Here is a 25,861-nt window from a genome sequence, read left to right as displayed (position 1 = left end):
GACATAATTTACTTAACCAACAGAGAAACAGGAATTTTTCAGGTAAGTGCCTCTGTATGCTCAGCATTTGTGTTCTTTTGAGGGATGGATGAGGTTGGTCGCAGAAAACAACCATTAGACCTTGTACAAACGGAGCGGATGCACGTTCCCTAACAGGCTCGGAAGCTGAAACTCTTCCCTCCAGGAGTTACTTCCTGAAGGACCACGACAGACGATCAGGTAATGCAAATGCTCCGGTTTATTGATGAAACAGGACGTGGCTAATGCTGCCGATGAATTCTAATTGCTGGCCTACTCACTGTTCATTTTCCAGGGCTAGCAGATTTTTTAGTGGGTGCAGAGAAGGCCTTGACAGGTGTAGAATAGGAGATAAGCTGTGTCAGTCTGCACTGAGGAATTGGGGATCTCGGTGATCTGTGCATCATCAAAGCTGTACCAGTTTTTGGTAAGCGAGTGCTTGCAGAACGCCGTGTAGTGGCCACCATCCAGAAAACCAGAGTGGTTCTGTAACATAAGGATCCAGGCAGGGTCAGCTTGTGAGTTTATGCTGAAAAGGCTGAGGAGGCTCCAACCAGGCATGATGGGCTGAGAGTGCATGCTTCTTAAAATTGGGATGTGGCGGGGAGAAGGAGAGAGAAGCAGTAACTTCTCTCTTCTTTGGTTATGCCACTGGACTATGTCCATGGCAGGTAAAAAAAAAAAGTATATGAAAAACCTCCCTCCCTCCCTCCCTCCCTCTCTCACACACACACACACACACAAATCATAGATATAAAAACCTTGTTACTGGCACACTGTTAGTGAAGCGAAGAGGAACCATGCTCCCTCACATGCTCTAACTGCAATTTTTAGGTAAGTGCCTGGAACAGAGGCGACTCGCTCCGATCACAGGCCTCATCCGCTGCCTGAGGCAGGGCACTACAAATAAAGGCAGGAAAGGCGAAGCTCACCGCTACAGCACACAGGCTGTACTCTGTGTCCTTGCAGAGCAGTGGGGAACTGTAAGGCGAGAGATCCAGGTTGCTGAGCGGATAGCAGATGTCGGTTAGGAGTTTCCTTTTGTGTTTGCCTTGCCATTCAAACCTGGAATAAAATTTTGAACTGTTTTAAATAACCCTCAACTTCCTTCTTGTATTGTGGTTGCTCGACTGACTTCCCTAGGGGAAGGGAAGAGCAACGGCCGACTACCCAGCATTTTGAAATAAAGGTCTGTATTAACAGTGAGTGCTACTGTAAGCTGACAGAAGATGCACTAAACCCGCAAGAGCTGTCCAGCAAGAAAAGCAAAGATCTTGCTTCCTGATCCTTCCGTCTACTAGAAATGGCAGAAGCCAAATCTCTGCCTCGCTTTTACTGTGTCCTAAATGTTTTGGACTGCACTGTTGTCAGCTCTTCTTTTCGGGCCAGGCTCCATCCCTCTTTCCTCCGTAACTTTCAGTACACCACTACGCTTTCAAACTTTTATAATGCGGCCAAGGGCTGCAGCTGGGGACCACACGTTCGTCTGAGCGTGTCAAGGAAAGCAGGTGCTGAGTGGGAAATTAAATAATAACTTTATGTAACATAGTTCTGGGAAGCCAAATCATCCCAGAGTAATTTTCTTTATAGGTGGGAAGTTGTTAATAAATTCTTAAGAATAAATTTAGCATCTGGCCAGCAATGCTAGTAAAGTCTGCTAGTTGGGAGCTCTTGCACCGATGCACCGCTCTCTTGAGTAGACATAGTTGCTTAGACCTGATTTAGTTAAGGGATAAACAAAAATACAGCGTCTCGGCTGCAATGATGACAAGTGAAACGCCCTGTTTTGGTCCTGCACTTAGAACCCAAGTCACAAGCTCTCCTGCTTGCCACGGGAACTCGTGTTCGCAGGGATGTCTGACCATACGAACCGCTGTACTAATCTGCAGTCAGTCGCGCCTCGGGGGAGTTTTTCTTCCCTTTGGGGAAGAGATCCCAAACGTAGGGAGTGAAGTTTGGTGGGCTGGAGTACAGGGTAAGGCAGAACACCTTGTCTGAGACTTCAGGAATGCAGCTTGCAGGTTTGACAGGTCTATTTCTGTAACTGCCCACTTAGCTTCCAGGTATCAAAAGCACTGAAAACACCCATTTGCAGTGATTTTTTTTTTTTCCTTTTGTGCAAATGCAAGTGACTGTCCTTCGTGTCTCACAAATCCCAGGTAAACGGCCGTGTCCTACCCCATATAGTCTGTACCTCTTCAGGTGAAAAATAATGATCTGCGGTGCCTTGGTTATGGTGGCCTTTACTGCAGCATCTTGTTTAGTTCCACACCAGGAACAGTGGATTTGGTTGTTCCAAGTCAGTGTGTCTTGCTGAAAGAAACATTTGAGACAGTCCTGTCAAAGAAAAAAAAAAATATGTATATCATTTGATCAAACAGATCTCTACCCCTGAAGACCCTAGAAGCATTTGAGACAGTCCTGTCAAAGAAAAAAAAAAAATGCGTATATCATTTGATCAAACAGATCAAAGACCCTAAGCAAGATAAGAGAAGGATTTGCCATTTGACGGTTGGACTCGATGATCTTAGAGGTCTCTTCCAACCTTAATGATTCTATGATTCTATATTTTGGAGCTCTCTTCCTAATCGAAGCATGACGTAGCAAGGCTGACGTTACAAATACACTTGGAAGAGAAAGCAGCCAACATTGGCTTCCTTTTTCCCCCAAAAAATGAGGAAACACTTTGACGAGTGAAAGGAACCCTCACGGTTGCTACTGAACAATCTTCACGTCCCTCATCCCATGGCAACTCAGGAGCGTTGCTCCCATAACCTTACGCTTCTGCAGTCCAGAGCCCAGCACAGACACCCCACTTCTCTGAGCGGTTCAGAAACGATCCATTAGTGCCCAGGAAACCAAAGTAACTAAAAACCTGCATCTTTTTAATAACACGGCTTAGTCTAAGCCACCTATTCCCACATGAAGCGGGAACGTATTAGCAGTCGTACCTGCAGCGAGCACGCGCTCTTAGAAGGGATGGGCAGGGAAAGAACGGTGAAGCTCTCGGGTCTGTCGGTGGTGGTCTTGCACTCCAGACACGTGACATCGTAACTGAGTTGTCCCTCAAATAACTGTGTGATAATAGATGTTTCACTGACACTCTCTCTGCTTGCGTTTGCATCGGTTACGCATCTTCTTTTGCTTGACTATACAGAAGGAAAAAAAAACATTAACAAAATGCAGGTAACCAGCTGTTTCGGAAGTGCCTTCACTGGGTTTTAATGGTCGCTGCCCACTGCCTGTGTGGGCCAGCAGTCGCGTCTCAGAACCTGGCTCTAAAATGCCATTAATTTACTTGATGTCTCACACTTGCAGAGTAAGCTAGATTCCCTTTCTGAGAGAAATTAAACAAAAATACAATATTCTGGACGTTAGACGGGAGTGATTTAATCGCTAGGCAAGCTCTTTATCAGTGGATCTGAAGAAGAGAAAGGCAGACGTGGGGGCACAGCAGACATGAAGATTTCAGGCAGATGAAAAAGGGGAAGAATGTAAAGCGTGGAAGGAGCAAGGGGAGGGAGAGGTGAGGACAATGGAGCTACAGACAGCATTATCGTTTAGATGGGGGCTGCAACTTGACGTAGCGTTAGACAAGAAGCAAATGAATTATTGTGTGTACGTGGGTATGAAACAAAGGAAGAAAATGACAATTTTTAGCAGCCGCGGGATGCGGGGGGGGGGGGGGGGTGGGCAATTATTACATGGAACGCTAAATCATGAAATGTAAAGAGGAAACAGCTACGGTCCCCAAAACACCACAGCGGGGCTCTTACCTTCTTGAGAGCCTCGTGGAGCTCGTTCAGCACACAGATCAGAAACTCCTGCGCGTCCTGCTGAGTCCTCTTGCTAAAAGTCGGGTACCGCTTCCCAAGGACTGAATGAAAAACCTCCGGGGAAACACAGTCAAACTCTCCAAGCCACATATCGGACATCAAACAGCCAAAGGCAGTCGCAGACTCGCCATTCTCGCTTGGAAAAAGTAAACATAAATATTTCAGGTAAAGTATGAAAAGATGGTGGCTCTACCTTCAAATGGGAGCATGATACATAAACTTAGAAAATATACGCAGGTACAGTAGAGCTCTGACAGCCTGTCATTTGGTTTGAGGGACTCTGCAGGTACTAGAAAGTAGTAGGAATCATCATCGAGACAGCAGTGACAGAAACTGGTGTCACCATCAAAATGACAAAAAAAAAAGTATAATGCTGAAGTTACACCCAGCAAGGAAACGACTCGGAGGAAGGGGAAGGAAACCAGCCTGTGGCCAGTGTGACTGTAACTGCCTGGTGGGGAGCTGGCAGGTGGCTGCCCCGGACACTCTCATGACAACGTGTGTCCTTTGGAAGGAAAACGGCAGCGCCGAGCAGAAAAACGTAAGTAAGTAGAGTGAATAAATCAACTTACTTGCATAGGGCTGCTTTGTACTTTCCTGAGAGGAAATACTCCACAAGCGGTGGCACGCTGCAGAGGCACTGCAAAATTGTGTTCATGTAGCATGTGTTGCCCAGATTCCTCAGGCCGGTGAGCCCCGGGCACTGGCTGTTCGTCTCCTCCAGCGGTTCCTTGCAGGAATACTTCATGCTTTCCAAGCAAACGGAGTCGTGCTTCTGCCTACTAGGGAAAAAAGCCCACAATATTGGAAATCTAAAATGCTACGGTGCTTTTTGTATTACGATTTTTAGAAAGCGGTACTGTCTCGAGGAGACGTTTCCTGCTGTTTCAGGAATCTTCTTCATCAGTCACATTCGCTTTCATCAAGCTAATACAGTGGTAAAGACTCTCTATGATAATCTCCCACACTAAGCTCTTCCCCATAGGGTGAGGTACATCACTAAGAGCTGTCATTTCAACACCTGGGGTTTTAGAGTTATTCCTAAAGTTCCACTCAGTCTTTGACTCCATACAAAATCACTCAAAAACTGTAACCAGCTGTAAATAGCTATCATCTTCAGCATTTCTCCCTACAGAATGCATATTACATTTCATTTCCTCAGTGGTCTGGTACTTATGTATTTTCTAAAACCATAGGTTGCAGTCCAGATACTACTATAAACAGGCTGCTTTTTAGAGTTTTTCCATAAAATGTTACTTAATTCACATTAAGAAAATTTTAGTAGGTTTGTTTTCTTGCTGCACAAGTCTGTCCTGGACCAAACTGTCCCCATCCCTAATTAGGCAGAAGAGAGGTCTGAACACAGACCCTGCACAACCCAGATCCGCTCGTTGATGTTGAATTTTCAAAGGCCGCTATTTTATTCTGATGCAGAAAGAGGGAAAATTCTGAAACCTCAACAGTCTTTGTGGACAAGAAAAGCCTTTTTTTTTTTCTTCCCCTTCAGCTCAACAACACGTGCCCAAGTTCCCATTTCTGGAGACCTCCCAGGCCGACAGCCATTTTCTATCATCTGCTACCCACAAAACAACTACAAAACTGTTTCCATTTAAGTTTCAATACCAGCAGAGCCAACGTTTCCCAACAGCTCTACCTATAGACCAGTCTCCTATGAAAACACTTAATTCCATCTTTTATAGCCATCTCCGAGAAACACCAGCTCGGAAGAGAAGACATGTTGGGACCATGGGGTATGGAAGATGGCTGGGAAGCCACCGGCAGCCTGGCAGGGAGCCTGTGCTTGCCCCAGCTCGCCTCTTGCCTTCGTTTCTTCATACCATCACCTCTTCCGCCCAGTTTCATGGCATGACTAGGACGGTCCCGCGCGTCCCGTCCCCTGGGCTCCCCTCGCCCCATCGCTCTGTGATGCAGTTCAGTTCCATCGGTTCTCATCCAGGGGAACGCGCCCGGCCCGACCAGCCTCCATCTCCTTCCTACGCGCCACCCAAAACAAGCCGGGGAGGGACGGGCACCCGCCCATTCCACTGGGCAGAGCTTCAGCCCGACCCACGTTTATTCGTGTTTGCTCATACTTGTATTAGCGTTTATTATTGCCATGCTCTGAGGGAAGGGCAGAGATGACTGAGGGTGTTTACCATAAAGAGGTGGAACTACCTCAAAACATCACACTGAATTAGTTCATTCGTGTTTAGAAAATTTTCCTGGGAAAAAGGGTAGTGGCAGAGAAGTGTCTTTTTAATTCGCTGATGAGACAGTGCAGTTGATCTCTGAATTTCACACACCGCTGAAGAGCAGCGGGTGTTCCCTATGTAACAAACAGTTTAGGAAGTAACAAGCATCCACAGAAGAGGCCCGGGAAGCCATTAAAAAAAAATCCCTAATTATCTCACTTGTTAAGCTTCAAGCAAAGGATGTCTCCCAGCACCCTTTGGACAGTTTATCTGCTGTCACCGCTATTAATTCCCCAAACTGCGTATTTGCAAACTGAGATACAAAAGCAACACCCACCCCTACTATTCAAAATCTGATCTACACTTTTGTAAATGGAACTGTAATATTGTACGTACTTTACCAAGAGTTTCAAATGTTTTTAAATTATAATCCCGTGGGTTAAACCTAAAACTTTTAACAAATACGTACAAATGCCTGAATAGGTACCAACACGTAAGCGTATTCTCAGGTGTTGGGTTTTTTTCCCCCACCCCAAAATATTTGTTTAATTAAGTTTTGTGGACAACTCAACTAGTTAGGAATTCGGTCCTGCCTCTTTCTGCAAATTTATTCAGTTCAAATATGCAAAACATGAGGTGGAAATGCAACGCGTTTTCCCCCGTGGGACTGTGATTGTTTGGACCTAGACGGAGGTACTTCGTCAGAGGGCTACAGGGAAAACACAGAGACAAGTACACGTTGCAGATTTATCAAAAGGCCTGCTGCAGACCAGCTGCCCTTGGCTTGTTTTGCTTTGGATAATTGAAATACAGCAGACACTGCCGTTACGCACGCAGAGTATTTATGCACTCTTGTCTCTGCGCAGGTATGGATTGAAGCCCGTAATACGTCTGTCGTCTGTACAGAAGTATAGGAGTCTGGTAAGTTCTCTGAAAGCCTGTTTTGATGGAGCCTTCATTCTCATTTCTGTGAGAGCACCTCCAACGTTTCTGCGATTCCAAGGCCCCTTGCTTATTCCTGCAGCCCTTCGGGGGGAAAAAAAGTATGAATGAACTTCTAGTAATGTACACTAATACGGAAATAAAATTCAAATGGGAATTAGGACAGTTGCAACATTGGAGAAAATATCAAGAAAGGACAAGAACAGTAAGGAATTCATTTTACTTTATTGGAATTTAGCCACTTAGATTGTGTATTCAAGGGGATAACTCTCCATATTTTCCTGATTTTATCTTCTTTTTGACAAAAACCGTCATGGCAAGTATCCGTTCCTAGTTTGGAATACAGGGTACATTTCCAGCAGCTTGCGTTCTTCCCCCAGCTAATGAATTTTTGATGCTTTGTGTGATTTTTTTTCTCAGTGTCTCCTTTATCCTTCATTTTAGCAGCTTTTCCAGTCTAAAAAAGCAAACCAAGAAAAGTCAAAATCAAAACTGTGATATTTTGATGATGGGGTGTGTAGCTTCACATTTTGTTAGGGTAAGAAAGGGCTAACAAGGCTTTCTGGCTTTGGGTCAGTAGCTTACCTGTCATGCAGTTATAAATATCCCTTCAAAGAAAGATAACCAATAATTTAAATTGGTTTTATTCTTCTGTCTTCCCATGAACCATTTTTGTCACTGGTGACTGACATAGGTGCTTCCAGTACTCGTCTATCCATGCTCCTAGTTGCTCACGGCGTGTCTTTCCTACCCCTGGTCTCTCCACACGACCAGCAGATTTGATTCACGAGCCGCATCCCGGTTCCTGCTCTACACTGCTGCTCCCTTCCCACCGCCTGTTCGGGCTCAGGCGATGCCCATGCCCATCCCCACCCCAGTCTCCACACACGAGTGGAACAGGAGCCAGATGATACTAGTTATTAAGTCTTACTTAGAACAAACACCCTAATTTCTACCATGGATTTCACAGAAGGACATACCGACTGATACTCACGTGGGATGGAGGACATCAGACGTTTCATGCAAGCTTAGGGACAGGCTGAGCTACGGCCACGGCAGAGGCTAAGGAATGACCACAAACATCTGACTTGAAGAAACAGAATTCTAGCAGACTTCTGCAACAGATCTGCTCGGTTGCAGCAAGGGCGTGAGGGACGCGGAAGCTTCCTCCTGCCTAGCGTCACCGTCCAAGGGCAGCTTTTGTTAGCAGTTAATTGCATTTTTGTAGAAACAAGATGAGAGTGGGCTGCCGCTGGTTGCAATGGTCATTACTCACATCTTCTGAAAAGGGAAAGCCTGAAGTTTCAATCTCAGAAAATAATTGGCTTGCCATTTTTCTTGACTTCAAAGCTCCCTGCGGGAAAGAGTTTTTCAGGTGCTGTTCAAAGAGCAATTTGTCCTAATCCTCCTCTTCCTGCTGTGCAACACCCCTCAGCAATTGTTGGGGCTTAGTTCCCACTTCTACTACTACCGATATCACTATCTGCATCTCATACTTAGCACAAAACCAACAATACAGCAGATGGCACAAACACGGAAAACCACTGCCTTCCTGCTGTGCAACACCCCTCAGCAATTGTTGGGGCTTAGTTCCACTACTACCTACTACCGATATCACTATCTGCATCTCATACTTAGCACAAAACCAACAAGATGGCACAAGGCACAAACACGGAAAACCACTGCCTGGATTTATTTATTTATTTATTTATTTAGCTTCTGGTGTAACACAACAACACATGCTGACATGCCTTCACCCTTCTGCACGGTTAAATAATACTGAGATATATTTCGTTATTACTAATGAAGCAGTAATTAGCCCTATACCCCCGGCATATCTTACCTTTCCTGCCCACTTCATCTGGAATCTCCACGTCAGGAACTTGCTCCTCGATTTTCTTGGCAAGCTCCTGTTACTGGACTAAATATTCTCGTCATCTGCCCTAAAAAAAAAAGCAAATGCACAAATATAAATTACGACCCCCAAAGGCTTAGCAGCTACAAATTCTTCACAAGCTTTGTGTTTACAGTGATGTGCTAGTGCACGCGACCACAGTATTTTCTAGAGTAATTATTTGATGCGCTTAAGTTCTGGCCCCACCGTAGCCGATATGAAGGAATTGTATCTTGATTTCACTCCATTAGTAACGAGCACGAGCACAGCCAACTATTTGTTTAGAGCCAGAGCACTAAATAAGAGATGTTGTAAAACATACAGAGAACAGAAGGAAGGAACCAAGTAATCCGTTTCTCTTCTGCAGGACAGGGAACAATGACACTGCAAACTATTCGGCAGTTGGCAGCATTAACCTGGGCTGTTTCAACCTCTACTAATTCTTAAAAACGTTCTTACCAAAAGTCAGAGTCCTGCCTTCCTACGGAGGGGAACACATTAAAGAAAAGAAGGAAGATAACTTGAAGAAACGTATTGAAAAGTACTATGGTCATATACAGGCTGTCGGCAGCGTTAAAAAGCACTTTTTGAAACCCTTATTGGGAAACAATAAGTTAAATTCAATCTGTAATAGCTGTCATGCAGGTAGAACAAAATTTGTATTGAAAACTATAAACCACTGAAATCATTAAATATATTGTATTTTTAAAAGACTATAAATCCATATAGCTGAATTTTACTCTTAGCACTAAAATCAGCGATGCTAACGTGCATCATTCAAGAAGGCAAAAGCATCACCTTGTTCCTACTTTTTGTGGAATCCAAATCAAGACCTTGATCTACCATTTTAACATTACACGATATACAAATCCTCACCAGTGCTACCTACTGCGAGCTCAGGGGCTGAGAATTGACTTACCATTACTCTCACCACAAAATGGATTACTTGCAAGGAAAAGCGTTAATTGTAAAAAGAAAGATTAAATGGTCAGAAGTCTTTTCAGCAGCATTGTTATATTTTAAAAAAATGCATATTTTTTTCCAATCGATCTTTTAGGAACATTCAACATGAACTGTTACTACCAAGTTTTCAGCTGTAGTCTTTTCCCCCCTCCAAATTCTTGCAGTGTTAAGTGTTGTGGCATCAAGCGAGATGCAACCACGAGGAATGAAAGTGTAGGAAATCACTGCACAGGCTTAAAAACCAAATCCCTCCTTTGCCGAACTCACATGGCTGCTGAGCAGCAGCTGGGAAACCAGCTCCCCAGGAGACTCACCTTTGCCTATTTTGCCACAATGTATTTGGGACTGGTTTTCTCTGAAGTCTTTCAACACCTAAATGCTGCAAGAAAGCAGTCAACGATGCTAAATTTGCTGGATTAATTAACAGGTTAAATTAGCGCACCCTCATATTGGAGGGTTTTGCCTAAAGAAAAGTTGATGCTGGAGGAAGTTAAAGTGCATTTTAAAACAGAAGTTACATAAGCAACCAACACTAGTCTTCAAGTTCATAATACTCAGTTTAATCTGTTATTCAATGGTTTTTCTTCTCAGGAAAATATCCTGAGGACGGTGGTAAGGAATCAAAACTATCTGTCAAGGAAAATAACGTAGCTTACCTACTTCCCTATATGAGAGAGTTTCTTTAAAGACCCTCTTAGCAGGAAAGCCACCGAAGCGTTTCAGATTTTTGCTAAAAATAATTAGAGAAGGTTTGAATTATATTCCTGTATTTAAAACTAGGCTTTAACAAGATACGCTGATACTTTGCTTTTGGATAGTTAACAGAAGTTCCAGTGCTGCTTCTACTTTCCTCCTCCTCAGTAATCTAAAGGAAATTTAACAGCTAAAGGATCACAGCTCTTCTGTATTCATAGAGCGCTTCGAGACTGATGAGGTTTCAGCGGAGGAGTGACACTTTATGTTCTCAACCAAGTTAAATGACACAGGGTCATCTTCATGTTCCTACAGCCTGACATCGATAGGACATGGTATTATCCTAACACGTTCAGACCAACTGGGGTGGTTTTTTTTTCTCTGCCACCACACCTTTCCAACGCCTTCCCTGAAGGATACTGACATTTGTGATTTTTTTCCGCTAGTGTGAAGAAGATCATTTGTGAAAGTTGTAATTTTTACCCCCCTGAATTTAGACATAGGCTTCTCATGCAGAGTACGCTAGCGCTCAGGCCAGGAAGATGTACAGAAACACGCACAGCGTTAACCACGCCAAGTCTTACATTCCCCAACCCTATTTGTCCCTTTTGGTCTTGGAAAGGCTTCAGGCCCTAGTCACTGCAACACCGAGCGGAGGGAACGCTCCCCGATATCACACCCACCCACACAAAAGTCACATCTGTTTATTCTGTTAAGAAATGAGTCACAGGCAGAACTACCGAAGACAGGTATTATGGCTGTAAAAATTAACTGTGCGTTGTTAACTATTTGTCAGGAAACAAAGAAGTTAGTTTTCCCCAAATGGTTTTCCTATTTCATACACAGAATTTGGTCACATTTTCACAACACCTGAGGCTCCTCTAGAAATCCTTCCCAACTTGAAGAGCCACCTCACCTTACAGATTAACCGTTGCTGTTACTTGGCTACGAATATAGCATCAAAAAGGTGTAGGTACATCTTGAATAACTGCCCGTTACCTCACAGCAACAGAAGGGGATGCAGTCAGGCATCCACGAAGCAGCTCCTAATTCAAAACAAACATCGTAAAGAGCTTTAAGATATTTTTGTCTCATTTACCCATTAACCCCATCGCATATGTTTGTCTACTATGACAGTTTTCACTTTTTTTTCCTCCCCCTAGTTTCTGGTGTTAGCCAAAGTTGAGATACCTCAAAGGGCCGACAACTCTTTGATCCAGCATGGCAAATTCTACCTTTCAGCAGAATTCACCCAAATAACTTTTCAGACTAAGACGGACAGCAGAAGTCTGTAAACAAGAATAAATTTATTTTAGATTCTTTAAAGATTTAATGATATACAAAATGTATACAGTATTATATCCTTATAACATTTTACCTTTCCCCATCAAACATAAAACACCATTTAAACAGCTATTGTGTTCGTGCCTTAGGTCTGTATCTATAAGATACACTACTGAATAAAAAATTTATAGAGCTATATACTGCCCTTTTAATTAAAAATTACAAATTAGTACCTATGTAACAAAAAAAAAAATCGCAGCATGAAACTTCAGTTGGACAACAGTTTTTTCTTGCTGAATGCTCAACAATATTTGGGACAGTTAAATTACATTTTATTGGCATGAAGGTGCATTGCAATCTCCCGTACTTTACATAATGCTAATCCAACCCTAGTCTCTCTTAAATAAGTACCACAAATAACATAACATTAAAGATGTTTTCTACACAATTTTAAATACATTTAAAAGTTATGTGTACATTCGGGTTTGATATACTGGTTTTACGAGATCTTTGGAAGGCATAACTTCTGAAGCAGTCACTACGTACGAGGAAAAGCACTTCCAACTTGTGTTCTTACAAGGCAACTTATTTGGACCAGTACATACTATTTCTTCTATTAAATATGATTATACCGGTCTATCATGGCTTTGTTACTATTTGACAGTGACTTGATAAAATTGAAATGTATAAAACAAGGAATTTCATTATGCACAATTAGGGCTCTATTCCACAAAAAAAAAAAAAAACAAACAACAAATACAAAACCAAAAAAACCAACAGCTTTACAGCCACGAAGCTGAATCCTGATTCAGGAGACTCTCTCTCTCTATTGGAACAGATCAAGTTCCTACCTTCAACCTCAGCCTACTGGCATCATACACACACCTCATTTGGCTCTGTCCTCTTCAAAAGGCCAGATGACAAGACGTCTGGTGAGAAAACATTAGTGGAACACTTCCAAAAATGCTCAAAGTATACTCTGGCATTACAGAGGTAGGTGCTTTCTCCTGTCTTTTGCTGACTGACAGTAAGACAGCTGCCAAACAGACAAATGCTTTACCTTAAAACATCAACTACCAAAATCCTTTTGGTTGAAGGCATATTGCACACCACAGGACTACAGAGAGAAAATCCTCCACTAAACCAAAACAAAATAAAAAAAAACAAACCTTCTGCTAAACAGCCCCTTTAAAAACATATCTTAAATACTTGTCATTATTCAACCTTTAAAATGAGCAGCTGCCAGGCTGTTCTCTGTAGATGGTTATCACAAGCTGTTAGGTCCTTAGATTACGGACCAGCCAAAATTCCACTTAGACAGCAATCCTTGTTTTGACATATCTTTCTTTTAATTATAGTGAAAGAAAGATAAGTGACGACTGCGTGACATTCCGTGAAGTCTGGATGAAGCCACTGATTTGGTCACATCATTAGAGCATCAGACGAATAGAATTAGCTGAATCGGATTCTTTGGTGCAGCTTCCAGGCTGAATTGTCAATTCAGGGGAATCATCCTGAGGAAATAGGATCTTGTCAGGTGTGTAATCGTTCCTCTTCAGATCTGTACAAACAAAATGAAGTCCTATTGATAACTATTTCTTGAGCTAGTAGAACCAATGGGGCATAGAAGTCTTTTAAAGAATTGGGTGTGCATATGTACTTATAAAGAAGAATTCCTCAGTATGCACTATGTCAAAAAAGGATGTTTTTATCGTACATGTAATTGGAAGCCTAAAGCTCTGCTTTAAAAAATGATGGAAACCTCAGAATTATTTTATTTGTAGATATTACAGCAAGTATTGAGTCAATGTTCCATGGAAATTGGATCCTTCCATGACCTGTTTTGATGTCACCAGGATTTACAACTCAAATTTAAAATAAATAACCTCTCTTCATGTGAGAAACAACCTGTCAGTGTGAAACAGGCAGGAATCACACAAGTTCCTTATGTTGTTCTGCTGGAGTCTAAAAGCCTGATACAGAGAAACAATTTCAAGGTTTGAGATGAGTGTAGTGTAGTCCACGCAGCAAAAATATCTGGAATTTAAAGTTTTTAATGGAATGAATTTCTGCAGACCTGGACATGTTTTTAAAAACAAACAAACAAAAACCCCACAAACAGCAAAGGAACAAACACCTCAAATAAATTAAAACAAACAAACAAACAACCACAAACCATAAACCATAAACACCCCCTCAACCCCAAAACAAACACCAGCACCATTTTGTTTAAAAAGCCTGAAGGTCTGCAATCATCTTGACCTGCTTTTCCTACTTTTTCTAGGAACCTTTATCATTTTTTTACTGCACCTTCTGAAGTCTTGATCCATTTAGTCTACCTTCCTCAAATACTGTGCACATGGATGTAGAACACACAGACATTCTCAATTCCTTCATTTAGGATTTTATCTTAAAATAGCATATTGTTTTAAAAGTCAAATTAAAAAACTGCTGTTTATTACTTATTCCACTTTCACAGCATGACATAACTATTTCATTACATATCATACAACATTTCATGACATGAGTGTCACAAAAGAAGAAATACAGCAATTCTTACCAGGAAGTTTAAGTTTCCTGCAGCAGGAATTACAGTGATGCTTCGCTCTGAAGTTTTTTATTGCATCCTCTCCCAAATTGGCCGGACCAAACACCATATCATATGACCTTAGAAATAAAGTGCACATAAACATGGTGTTCTCTGGCGAAAATTTTATAATACTTTTCTTTAAATCCTTCTTTAAGCTTACCTTTTTTCTCCAGCTTTTATCACAGAGGGATCTGTCAAATTTTCACCCACACCTTCAGACAGCACATGAACAAAAAGTTAAATCTGATACATTACATAAATGCATTAATATTGAAAAGCCTTGGCATCCTTAGCTACGACTTCTCAGCTTCCCCAAGAATAAAAGCAGGAGGAAAAAACAAACAAACAAAAAACCCTAACCCAAACGATATGTGATACTCTTTGCCCTTACAAAAATTGCTCCTAAACAAGCACTTTGTACTTCTCAGATTTCTTCCACCTATTTTTACATCTGCCTGCAATTCCTAACTTTAGTTTTCACCCGCGTGAAAGAAGTTTCCTATATAGTTCTCACAGCCAGAATATCTGACACACAATTCAGGATAAATACAGCTTACCATATTGGCACTACACAAATGTACCAAAAAATAGACTACTTTATGGTGCATATCACTAGGAAAAGATGTATTTATTTATATTCCCTGTGTTGCTGTAAGATTTAATGCCATTTTAAATAAGACAACCATAGATCCAGATTAACTAGACCAAGATGCACTAAATAACGCTTGTTATTTATTACAGGCATACGAATTCTTAATAAAACGCTATCACAAGAGAAAAACCCTCATACACCTATCTTGGCCCCAATCCCAATTTCTAAATAAGGACATTACCTTGCAGATCTAGTACCAACAATTCTCCTCTTGTATACTCATATGTCCAATGGCTGAAAGCTAGCATAACCTCCTCTAGCATGTTAGTTGGAATTATTTCATCACCATTATTGTTGTTATATTTTCTAAATTCTCCAGTCATGCACTCTTCAACTGCAAACCACTGGCCAGCAGAGTGGCAGTATAACAGGAAAACTTCCAGGAACCTAGTAAAAAGCATACTTAATGAACATATTTCCAAAATAAATGGCAAATATATCAGCACTACTAGATTTCGATTTGGTTTACTAATAATTTAAATAATCTGAAGCTATTACACAAAGTCATTTATATTATCACACTAGGCTAGAATGGGTGCAAAAATTGTCAATAGAAAATACTGCCAAGGATAATTCTGCTTGACACATTCATAGTAACGTTCCGAGACGTATATTCACATATCAGTACCTTAATATATTTGAGCCATCTGTTAACAGCCCTGTAGGCATTCTTCTATGTCAAAAGCACGCAACGTAGTGGCAGTTTCAATACACTCACCTTGGAGAGTACGGAATGGATTTGGGCTTCATTTGATTGAAAGCAAAGGTGAGCTTCTGTGCTGCCCTCTGCTGTTGAATTTCCTACAAGGCAAAGCCCGTATTTCATTAGCTGCATTATATGACAGGGAATATTAAAGAGCCAAAAAGGCAGCAGGAACAGCAAGTGTCTATTCCCCCAAGACAGTGTAACTAATTACCTGCTTTTTAAATTATGTCTACATTTCAAGAGTTTGAGCTCTTTGATTAAGTAAACCATACTGGAGCAGAATTTTTCACCCTTCAGCTCATAGAGAACTGCAGACTTTATTTTTTCCCCCTCTTTTTTTAGTAAGTATATACTAGGGTTTGGGGTTTGGGTTTTTTTTGGGGGGGGGAGTGTTGGATGGGGTGGAATCCTGTTAACATATAATGCCTGTCTATGTTTAATAATTGACAAGGATAAAACTTACTCTCAAGCACAAGTGTAACACGGTGTCCTCCTTATAAATGCTTGACCAAGTATTCACAACTTCAGGAAGAAAAGACTTGATGATATAAAGATGTCCTGATTTCAGGATATCATATTCTGACCACGTGCATACTACTTTAAGAGCTCGACGTAAACCTCCTCCCATCTCCTCTTTACTTAAAAATTCAATTTTAGCACAGAGTCCTAGTTGTGACCAGGAAGACATGCTGTTGTTCAAGATGCTGGGAGAACTTTCTTCAAGGCGATACACAGTGACTGGTTCACCTACATTACAACACAAAAAGCAATTACTGCATTTAATTTTCCAAGTTTAAAATTAAAAGCACTGAAAGCCTACAGTTTCTTAGATTTCAACATGCTGCAATATTAAGTTGTTACTAACATCCTGAATTAACAAAAATATTTAAACCACCCAGTGGGAAGACCCCTCTCCAACTTCTTTCATACAGCAGCAAAGTAGTACAGCGGTTTTGTCCTCCTAATTGGGACTATTAACGACCCTGTTCAAACAGCATTAAGAACACTGAATAAATGTTTGCTTACGCTTTATACGAGTCAAGACAACTTAAAGGAATCCTTCCAGAATAGTTTGTCATAAAAACCGTTAGCACAATACTATCCATCGCTGTATAACCATTTCTGAGGACAACTACAATTAAATCTGGATTTCATAATCAAGTGAGCTGCCCTAGAAAAGGTGTCACACTCACTTACATTTTTGAGTGCTACAAGACAGACACTAGACTTCTTTTAGTTCACTAAAACTTTGGCTTGATCATTCAATATTAGAAGGAATCTGTACAGAGTTTACTTTTGTTTTCTTCCCCGAAAGACCATAGTGAACCAGCAAGAAGTAGAATTATTTGTTAGAGTTTAAGGATCTAATAAGTGTCATTAAAAATATGAGCATTAGTTCATAAGAGGGACTGACCTGAGTAATAGTAATTGATATCCATGATAGGCTTGAAAGGAGAAGCAATGCCTGAAAGATTAAAAAGAAAGAAAGAAAAAAAAGAGATACTGCCTGCTGCCTGTATTGTGTATTAAAATTACCACATGCAAGGAACACTTGCCAAGTAACTAGAGTTTGAAAAAGATTTGCTGTGCAGAAAATAAAGTATCATGCTTAGTTCTTCAGTACCTCAGGGGGAAAAAAGAATTAAAAAATTGTAGTGCTCAATGGTAAGCTATTTATAAAACAAACAAACAAAAACCCACACTATTATGTGTCCATTAAGTTCCAACGTATCAGTAGTTAAATACATTCTCATACAAGACCCAAACAGTTGCTTATATGAAAAGCTCCCAGCCTGTTGATAGCAGAAACAAACTTACCATTCAACGCATCTTCTTCAGATGGCCTGTGAAATGCCACAAAACCAACAGTCATTGCTTCTTAAAAACTTATTTTGTATTCACTGATTTTGACACATCATCCTAGGTCACCTTGTTAGCCTCACAGCACTGCTTTTATCCTATTTTTTCAAGGGCAGTACAGGTTTCTTAATTACAAAACAGTAATGGAAGGCTGTTAAGTAATCTCATGTTTTTAGAGCTATACTTTAAATACCACCAAGTCACGCACATTATGTAAAGTTTGCATCACAAGAGCTCATTCCCACAGAGGTGCTTTAATTAAAACTTGTTCACAACAGCTTACCCTTCTGTTATCAGATTAATAAGGTAATGGCTTTAACAGTTAACTCGGGGGATAATTGTTAACAAGAGCAATGTCTGCACAATTTCAGAGAAGGTTTACAGTTTGAAAGGTTGGGTAAAGACCTTTACCAGGAAGCTAGCTCCTTAATAAGTGTCAACACAGTCATTTTCATTTAAGGGCATGTTTTGCCCTCTGACATGTGACCCCATTAATCTAAATAGAACCTGTCAAAGCATTCCAGTGAACACATTCAGTTATTTATTAGAAAAAACCTTAAACCTTGTTTTTTCATTAAACACGACTGAATACCGCTATAGCCAAAGACAACAACCAAAAAGAAAAACGAATCAAAATATAGAGTAATAAAATTGCTCCATTAGTAGAAAGCTTACTTACATTTGACTGCTGTTTGAAGGTCTACCTTGTAACCAATCCTTTAAAACAAAGGAGAGGAAAAACAAAGAAGGTTTCAGTTTTGTAAGGAAAACATAGTATATATAATTAGAGGTGGGGTGGTAATGTGTTTTAAAGATCTTGCAGTACAGCCTGTTTATCGGAAATACTTCACCAGGCTGTACTGAACTGCAGTTGAACAGAAAGACTCAAATACAACTGAGGAATGGTAACTACAGTTAAAAGAATAGATAAGGCTATACATTCACTACTGTTTTATGGATTATATAAATAATTCTTTTCTTAAACAAAAAGTTGTGGTTTTTTCCGTAAACAGGAAGCAGCATGTTTTCATAGCGAGAATATGCACGATACGTAGTAGAGAACATGCACAACTTCTTCCCTCAGTCAAAATAGGTTCCCTTCGGTTGCCTCCTTGAACAAATGAGTCCACAAACCAGTATTATTCTTTGTACAATATGTTTCATCTCCTTTATTTGTTCACAGTTTCTAGTTCTGCTTAACAACAACAAAAAAGGAAGATGCAAACCGTCAGTAAGGCTGCTTTAGAGTCCACTTGCTGAGCGTCTTCACTCGATGCTCTTCGACTCTTGCTGTATACTACGAATGAAAGAGATTCATAACTGGACAAAGAACGGCATGCATCATTGTTACTTACCTATTTTCTAATAGAGTGAGCAACTAGACAGCTTAATGTGGCTCTCATAAAAAAAGCCTGACCCGCAGCTATCTGATCTTTACAAGTTTCCCGCACAGACCTGACTAGAACACTTAGCTTTTTATGACTAGCTATTTGTGGCAAATACAAGGTAACAGAATTAAACTGGCATGACTAGAGGGACCACAATGAGACACAGGAGCAGATTCAAGTAGCGCCAATCATGAAAATATTTCAAGATGCTTTAGCTTTTTGTGTTTCCTTTGTATCTTCTTAGAATATGCATTATCAATACAATTTAGAGATAAAATTAAGTCACCTGAAAAGATGACACACTTACGTTGTTCTGAATGGACTGCCAGAGGGTCAGTAAACCCACCGCAAGAACTAGATTGTCTTAGGCCACAGTCAGTTTGAAGAATCATGAAAATATTTCAAGATGCTTTAGCTTTTTGTGTTTCCTTTGTATCTTCTTAGAATATGCATTATCAATACAATTTAGAGATAAAATTAAGTCACCTGAAAAGATGACACACTTACGTTGTTCTGAATGGACTGCCAGAGGGTCAGTAAACCCACCGCAAGAACTAGATTGTCTTAGGCCACAGTCAGTTTGAAGACCCTACAAAAAAAAAAAAACACACACATATCCTTAGTCATCATTATCATTGTTTTCAACTAGTACTATTTTGGCACACAATCTGCCCAGTTTTCTTTTCTAGGACTACCTAGAATTTTTTTTTTTTTCTTTTTTAAAACTTCTGGATGTACGTCAAATACCTTGCTGCACAAAAACGTACAAGTTGAGTGCATAATTTAGTTCAAATGCTCTTCACAGTAACCACCAGCTCTAACATTTTCAGGTGCACATTAAGACTACTGACCCATACTGAAAGAATTCTTTTAAAGAGAAAGTTACAACAGGATACAACTACAGAAATGTACATTACACTGGATCTCTACAAGCACCAAGTTCAGCTATTCTGTCACATGCCTTTGTTAACTATCAATTCTCATTTAAGAACTTGGCTCTGGCAGAAACTAAAGTTCAGTTTGCCACTGAAAATAGGAACAAAAACTAGAGAAGTCTTGCCACATAAAACACTACAGTTTGTGAATGGAATTTCCTCATGGACTTACTCCTTAATAATAATGACATACTTTCTGAGTATCTACTGAGGTGGTCAGCTTGTGACAACAAAACATTTCTTCTGCAAAAAAAGGAGACAGGCAGTTTCATCACAAACTAGAACTATATGTAGACTGGCATAGGGCTGGAACATTCCTCACAACCAGCCTATTAATTCCAATGGTTACCTGAATAAAATGTAAAAATTAAAGACTTTGAAGAATAAAAAACTAGAGCTGGGAATGCTATGCCCTGCTTTGATTCCAAGATTTATAACAGTTAGGGAATTACCACTCTTTTTCACCCTTCTCTCTTAAGGAATACATCCACGCACACCTAAACACATACCCACATGCCTGTGTGTATGTACATGTGTCCAAAATGTGTGTGTACCTATACACATGTGTGTATATAAGCATGTATATATACACACACACGAGAGACTATTTCTTTACATCCCTAAAGAAAAATACTTCACTGGAATGCAACACACAGAATGCATGTGCTGAAAGTGTCTTCTGAAGACCCATTTTTAGGTCTATATGCATTTCAGTGTTCAGCATACATCTTCAGCATCTTACAATCAATGACTGTAGGGCCTACATGAAAGGTAAGAATCAAACCAGTCCCACCAGTTAAGATGGGACAACTCTATTACTGTTTGAGAACAGTGGTGCTGTCTGGAAATGCTACTGGAGTTTGCATCCCAATAGTACCGAACACTGGAACTATTTAGACCTACGTCAAGGAGACATCCAGCTGTATTTGTACAGCTGTACTGTACAACTTTTTTTTGTGTGTGTGTCTTTTCTTTAAATCATGACCAGGGTTTACTTACAGATAATGATATAAGATAATAGAGTTCCCGGTCTTTGCTGTAAAGAATACATTACATTCGGTATCTGGTGAAAATGATGCCTCTTATAAATGGAAACCTTCTTTACTTACTTGAAGTCTGGTTGTCTCTATGCCCTCCAATATAGCTTTTTTGAAGTCTTCCTGCTGCTCCTATTAAAAAAAAGAAACGAAAGCAAACTGTAAACATTATTACCAAAAAAGCCATGCCAAAAGACACACAAAAAGGATTTTTGGTCACACATTATACTTATCAGAAGGTCCAGAAGGAGCAACTCAGCAGAACGCTGACATTGCAAATGGTCATAATGCAATTCTCAAGTCAGATTCTCCCCTGAATGAGGGGTAACTGCAAATGGTAACTTGTATTTACTAACTTATCTTAATAGCTACAGTTAGAAAACTAGCTTTTTTAATATATACTATAGCATTTGGAGGACAGGTTTGTTACAATTAATCACTTTCCATTTAGTTATTTTTATTATTCTTTGAGAAAATGGAAATTATACATCATTTTAGTTTGACAAGTTTATTAGAAAGGCCTTTTCTTCTTGGAAGCATAATGAACATTTTTTGTCACTTTTTAAAGTCATATACACTATCATCTTGCTTTATAAAATATCATGTAAATCACCGAAACCTTCTTAAATGCTGATCTTGAAATTCATGCGTGTCAAAAGTTTCATTAAACACTAATTACAGGATACCTAATTTTATCTTAATTCACAGTTGTTGTCATCTCAGCTTTCATAACTTCAGATCTTCTTTAATATTTCATTAGTATCATATCATGAAGCAACAGTACGTGATGTGTAGTTAAGGTTGCATGAGTTTTCACTAGATATTTTTTTTTTTTTTAAATCATGAAACAGATACACATTTCTTCCAGGCTGCATTTTGCAAGTTCTTTCATTATATTTGCTCTCAGACTTTTTCAAAACATGTTGTGAAGTTACAGTTAAAAAAAATTATCCCCGTTAACGTGATTGATAGTCTTCCATGCTTACCTCAATATCAGCACTTCTTTCTTTAATTTTGCTTGCTGCCTCTTTAAACCGCTGCAACTCCATGCTGTCTCTGTGACCTTTGACACAGTGAATTGAAAAACAGCATTCAAAATCAAAGGCAAACCTCCAACGTTCTGACCATGCCAATAGTTTGCATCACCACAGCAAAGGGTTACAAACCATCCAAGTTCTGTGTGCCTGTTTGCACTACAGAAGACTTTCCGAACACACTAAAGTAAAAATCAGTGTAACAAAACATTAATATGAAACTATTGCTTTTCCTGCATTAAGGCGTGGATTACCACAATTCAAAAAGTAAAACTAACGTTTTAAGATTTTACTCAAGCATATGCTCCTCACATGAAAGGAACAGGGCAGTCTGAATTACAGTATTTTTATGTACATATGACAAATGAAGGAAAAGCAGACAGTTTTCTTGAGGTAGCTTTTACAACATACCCTTCATCCTCCCAGCTGCACGAAATACTTTTCAGAATTTTACCGAGCATGTGACTTTATAACGAATGAAAATCTACTTGGCTTCACAATGGAAAGCTGCATTGTATCACAAGTTTTATAAAATGTGGACAGTAAGAACGAAGAGTATGTTCTAAATGCTAGAGATGTCAGAGGAACATACACTAAAAATTTGGCTCCAGTAAAATAAGTATAGTTAGTATTCAAAGTTATTAGTGGTGAAGTACATTTAAAGGTTAGAGTTATACAATCACTGTCCATTATTTCTGTTTAAGTCTTGCTTTCTGAATTTAAAAAAAAGTTTTCTTTTTTTAAACCACGAGGAAGTTATAAACAAATAGCTAGTGAGTGTACAAACATGTAGATACTCTTCCTACGCATACACAAATCTAAAAATGCTAGTGCATGCAGGTAACTTCTTAGAACTCTGAGTTTCACAGCAGTAGAATAAACTCTTGTCTAAAGATTTAAATTTTTACATCCTCAACAAACCTTTGGAAAACACCGAGACATCCCTGAACAACTGGGGCAAGACACCACCTCTGCAGGCAACCTGACAATTCCAGATTGTGATCTGCTGCCATACACTAAGCGTACTTAAAGCATTATCTGCTTTACAGAAATCAGTTAGTAAACCCACACCTGTGTTTTGCAATGAATCTGCCACTGTTTTACCATTCAGATATGTAGGCAACTCTAACCAAAAACGTGCACCTTTTTACTGTTAAGAAAAACTTGAGGGGAGGCATAATGCTGTATTTAATAAAAGGACTTTGGAAACTTCCAAAACGACTGCCAAACGATACGTTAGCCTAGGCAACAGTGGAAGATCCCAGTTATAACAGTGTTTAGAAACATAGTATAGGAGGATCCCTCAGCTTGACACAGATACCACAAAGATATTTGTCCAGGATTCCATCAGCCTAAGAAGTCTTCTGTAATTACGTCAAGAAATAGACAATATTTTTAATTTATGCAATGAGAAGGTAGGAGCTTTGTAATGAGTCACAAAAAGTTTGTCTACAACGCCCATACCAAGTTGTAGAGCTGCTAATTGCACAAAACTGCTATCTTCAACAACTGGCTAACGTTTTTCAGAAAAATATTGTCTATGTGACAGAATTATAAAGAAATGATAATTTAAGTAAAAAAAAAAATTCAAGCAACATAAGGAAATTAGAGATGTTAAAAGCAAAAAAAAGCAGAGCAAAATGGTAGAATAAAGTCACCTGCAACCGGAATACACCCAAAATACTATACAATTCTTGATAAGTCAAACCTTGTGGCTTAGATTTGGTCCACAGTTTATGAAGTAGTCCCATAAGGATGTTAGAACATAAATCTTGGGTTTGTAGTTCCATTGCATGGACATGCTGACTTTTGGAAAGTTCATCTTTAATATTCAATTTTCCATGTGAGCCGCCACAGTTGACTGTTGACGTCAAGTCGCCAGTTGACAAAGAGAACTTCATTTGGGGGTTGTTCTTCGATAAGGTGACAGAGGACTGGTGATCACATTTGTCAACTCTGCAGCTGTAGTTATCATTAGTGTCACTCTCATCATGAATAAAACCACAATTAATGTATCCTCCATTTTCAACACAAGGTTGGGTGAAAGCAAGGCAAGCAGAGCCAGAAGCAAGAGGATAAGAGCAGCTAATAATGACTTCAGGACATTCAGAATCTACTTTGTTATACTTACCCACAAATGCACCAAATTCTACATTATTATCTCCTTCTGTAGCCTTAGAGAAAACAGTCTCTTCACGCTTTGCTGAAGAATCCAGCTGACTTTTGCAACTGGGCCGAGATGGAGTGCTAACAAAAAATTTAGCTGTTTGGGATGTTACATGTGGCATGCTGTTGGATGAATTGCCTAATTTTTTACTTCTACTAATAGATTTTGAGATCTCTGCAGCCTGTATTCGTTGGCGAAGTTCTGGAGGGGAAACAGCATTTGAAAATAAGGCACTGCCTGAGGAACCTGCCTCTTGAAAGTTTATTTCTTCTCTTCGGGGAACTGGAGCTAACTCCTGACCAATTGTCTTATGTTGGACTTCTTTTTCATCACGTATAGAAATGTTACAGAGTAAAGCATTATTACTTTCAAGGCCTCCTTGTGGAAAAGAACCGAAGACGTTTCCAATGCTGTGCTTTTTCCACACAGATGATCTTAGAGAGCCATCCTCAATGAGGTTTTGTGCCAAATGTTTCGAAATGCTCAATTCCCGTGTGATTTCATTATGAACCTTGCTGGCTTCCGAAGCTTTCTGTGCAGTCAGTGTTTTCAGAGTATCCACAGTTAGAGCAGAGAGATCCTGTAGGTGGCCGATCTGTGAATCTAAAGACTGTAATGACCGTTTTATGTAGTTGACACGATCACCAACTTCCTTTATCTGAATGCACATTTGTTCCACCCTAAGAAAAATCAAATTATGAAGTAGCTATGAAAGGTGTTTTTCTCAATATGCAAAAGAAACATCTTTGCAACTCTTTCTGCCCACTTAAGGAAAAAAATTCCCAAATTTCAAGACGGTATTGGACCGTTCTGTAACATAACATTTGTACATACTTCTGAATCACAAGATTAACATACACATCAATAGAGGGCCTACAGCACTTTTTCAAATCTGTCAGTTTATTAAAACATCATGAGAACAATTGCCTCAGCTTACTGAGTGCTGCTACAGATCGGGAAGCATCAATCACACTTAGTTTCTGCACAGCAATGGAAAGACATCATCTAAAGTTTGCATAAATACTTATTTTCTTGAGCTGCATTTTACCCCACTTAAAGCACGTTTCAAAAATCTGCAAAAGTTCTAAGCTTCTCTATTCAGAAATTTTATTTGTAAATATTCTACCATTCAAATGTGACTCGGATCCTCTCCTCGCTTCCAGAATGAAATTTATCATCCTTTTCATTGAAATACATCTCAACACACAGCTCTTCAAAATCGTGAAGTTTCTTTTGATCTTCTTCTGTCAGGAAGAGTTCTAAAGAGAGATTAAACAGTTAAGAAGATGCATATGTAGTGAAGTAGTACAGGTGCTGGAAACTAATAGCCACAACTTTACGAAGGGTGTTAAAAATAAAAAACAAAACAAAACCAAAATCAACAAAAAGCCACAGTGCCACCTAAGACCCTTCCTCTCTCCTTGCTAGAAAAAAGTTCAAGGTCAAAGCTTTCCACTAAAATAAAAATCAAAATAGTAATTCTGACAGGATCTGTGCACAATATGATCACTCCTTACGCTCCTACCCTCCAATCCCTTTTTCTTTGAGGCAGAAGCTAGATTCCTTAGCTGGATTTTATCATCTGTGGAACTTTTTTTTCTTTTTCCTTTTTAAATTTTCAAAGGGTTTGCAATAAGAACAGAAGTTTTCCAGAAAGAAAAAAAAAAAAA

At 39.7% G+C, this 25,861-nt stretch overlaps 2 protein-coding genes across 2 annotated transcripts in view; both read right to left on the bottom strand.

The window, feature by feature from the left end:
* Positions 1 to 302: 302 nt before the first annotated feature.
* Positions 303 to 5,771, bottom strand: USP50 (ubiquitin specific peptidase 50). Its single transcript, XM_009276613.2, is given in 8 exon segments — positions 303 to 347; positions 349 to 504; positions 951 to 1,083; positions 2,213 to 2,355; positions 2,970 to 3,167; positions 3,795 to 3,990; positions 4,427 to 4,633; positions 5,509 to 5,771. Coding segments are annotated over 8 exon segments (1,341 nt in total).
* A 5,753-nt stretch (positions 5,772 to 11,524) lies between these two features.
* Positions 11,525 to 25,861, bottom strand: part of TRPM7 (transient receptor potential cation channel subfamily M member 7) — a 67,880-nt gene continuing 53,543 nt past the window's right edge. Inside the window, exons 27-42 of the mRNA XM_019471319.1 lie at positions 25,318 to 25,450; positions 24,156 to 24,871; positions 21,977 to 22,053; positions 21,063 to 21,122; positions 19,526 to 19,607; positions 19,326 to 19,415; positions 18,857 to 18,927; positions 18,310 to 18,347; positions 17,589 to 17,614; positions 17,185 to 17,235; positions 16,234 to 16,517; positions 15,783 to 15,865; positions 15,246 to 15,451; positions 14,573 to 14,624; positions 14,383 to 14,489; positions 11,525 to 13,383 (exon numbers count right to left, since the gene is read on the bottom strand). Coding sequence (XP_019326864.1) covers positions 13,253 to 13,383; positions 14,383 to 14,489; positions 14,573 to 14,624; positions 15,246 to 15,451; positions 15,783 to 15,865; positions 16,234 to 16,517; positions 17,185 to 17,235; positions 17,589 to 17,614; positions 18,310 to 18,347; positions 18,857 to 18,927; positions 19,326 to 19,415; positions 19,526 to 19,607; positions 21,063 to 21,122; positions 21,977 to 22,053; positions 24,156 to 24,871; positions 25,318 to 25,450 — 2,207 coding nt within the window. The 3' untranslated portion in view covers positions 11,525 to 13,252. The remainder of the gene's footprint in view (positions 13,384 to 14,382; positions 14,490 to 14,572; positions 14,625 to 15,245; positions 15,452 to 15,782; positions 15,866 to 16,233; positions 16,518 to 17,184; positions 17,236 to 17,588; positions 17,615 to 18,309; positions 18,348 to 18,856; positions 18,928 to 19,325; positions 19,416 to 19,525; positions 19,608 to 21,062; positions 21,123 to 21,976; positions 22,054 to 24,155; positions 24,872 to 25,317; positions 25,451 to 25,861) is intronic.

This window comes from Aptenodytes forsteri, unplaced genomic scaffold (genome assembly GCF_000699145.1).
Source record: "Aptenodytes forsteri isolate BGI_AS27 unplaced genomic scaffold, ASM69914v1 Scaffold1, whole genome shotgun sequence".
NCBI lineage: Eukaryota > Metazoa > Chordata > Aves > Sphenisciformes > Spheniscidae > Aptenodytes > Aptenodytes forsteri.
The sequence above is the reverse complement of the archived record's forward strand: the minus strand, read 5'-3'. Positions and strand labels throughout refer to the sequence as shown.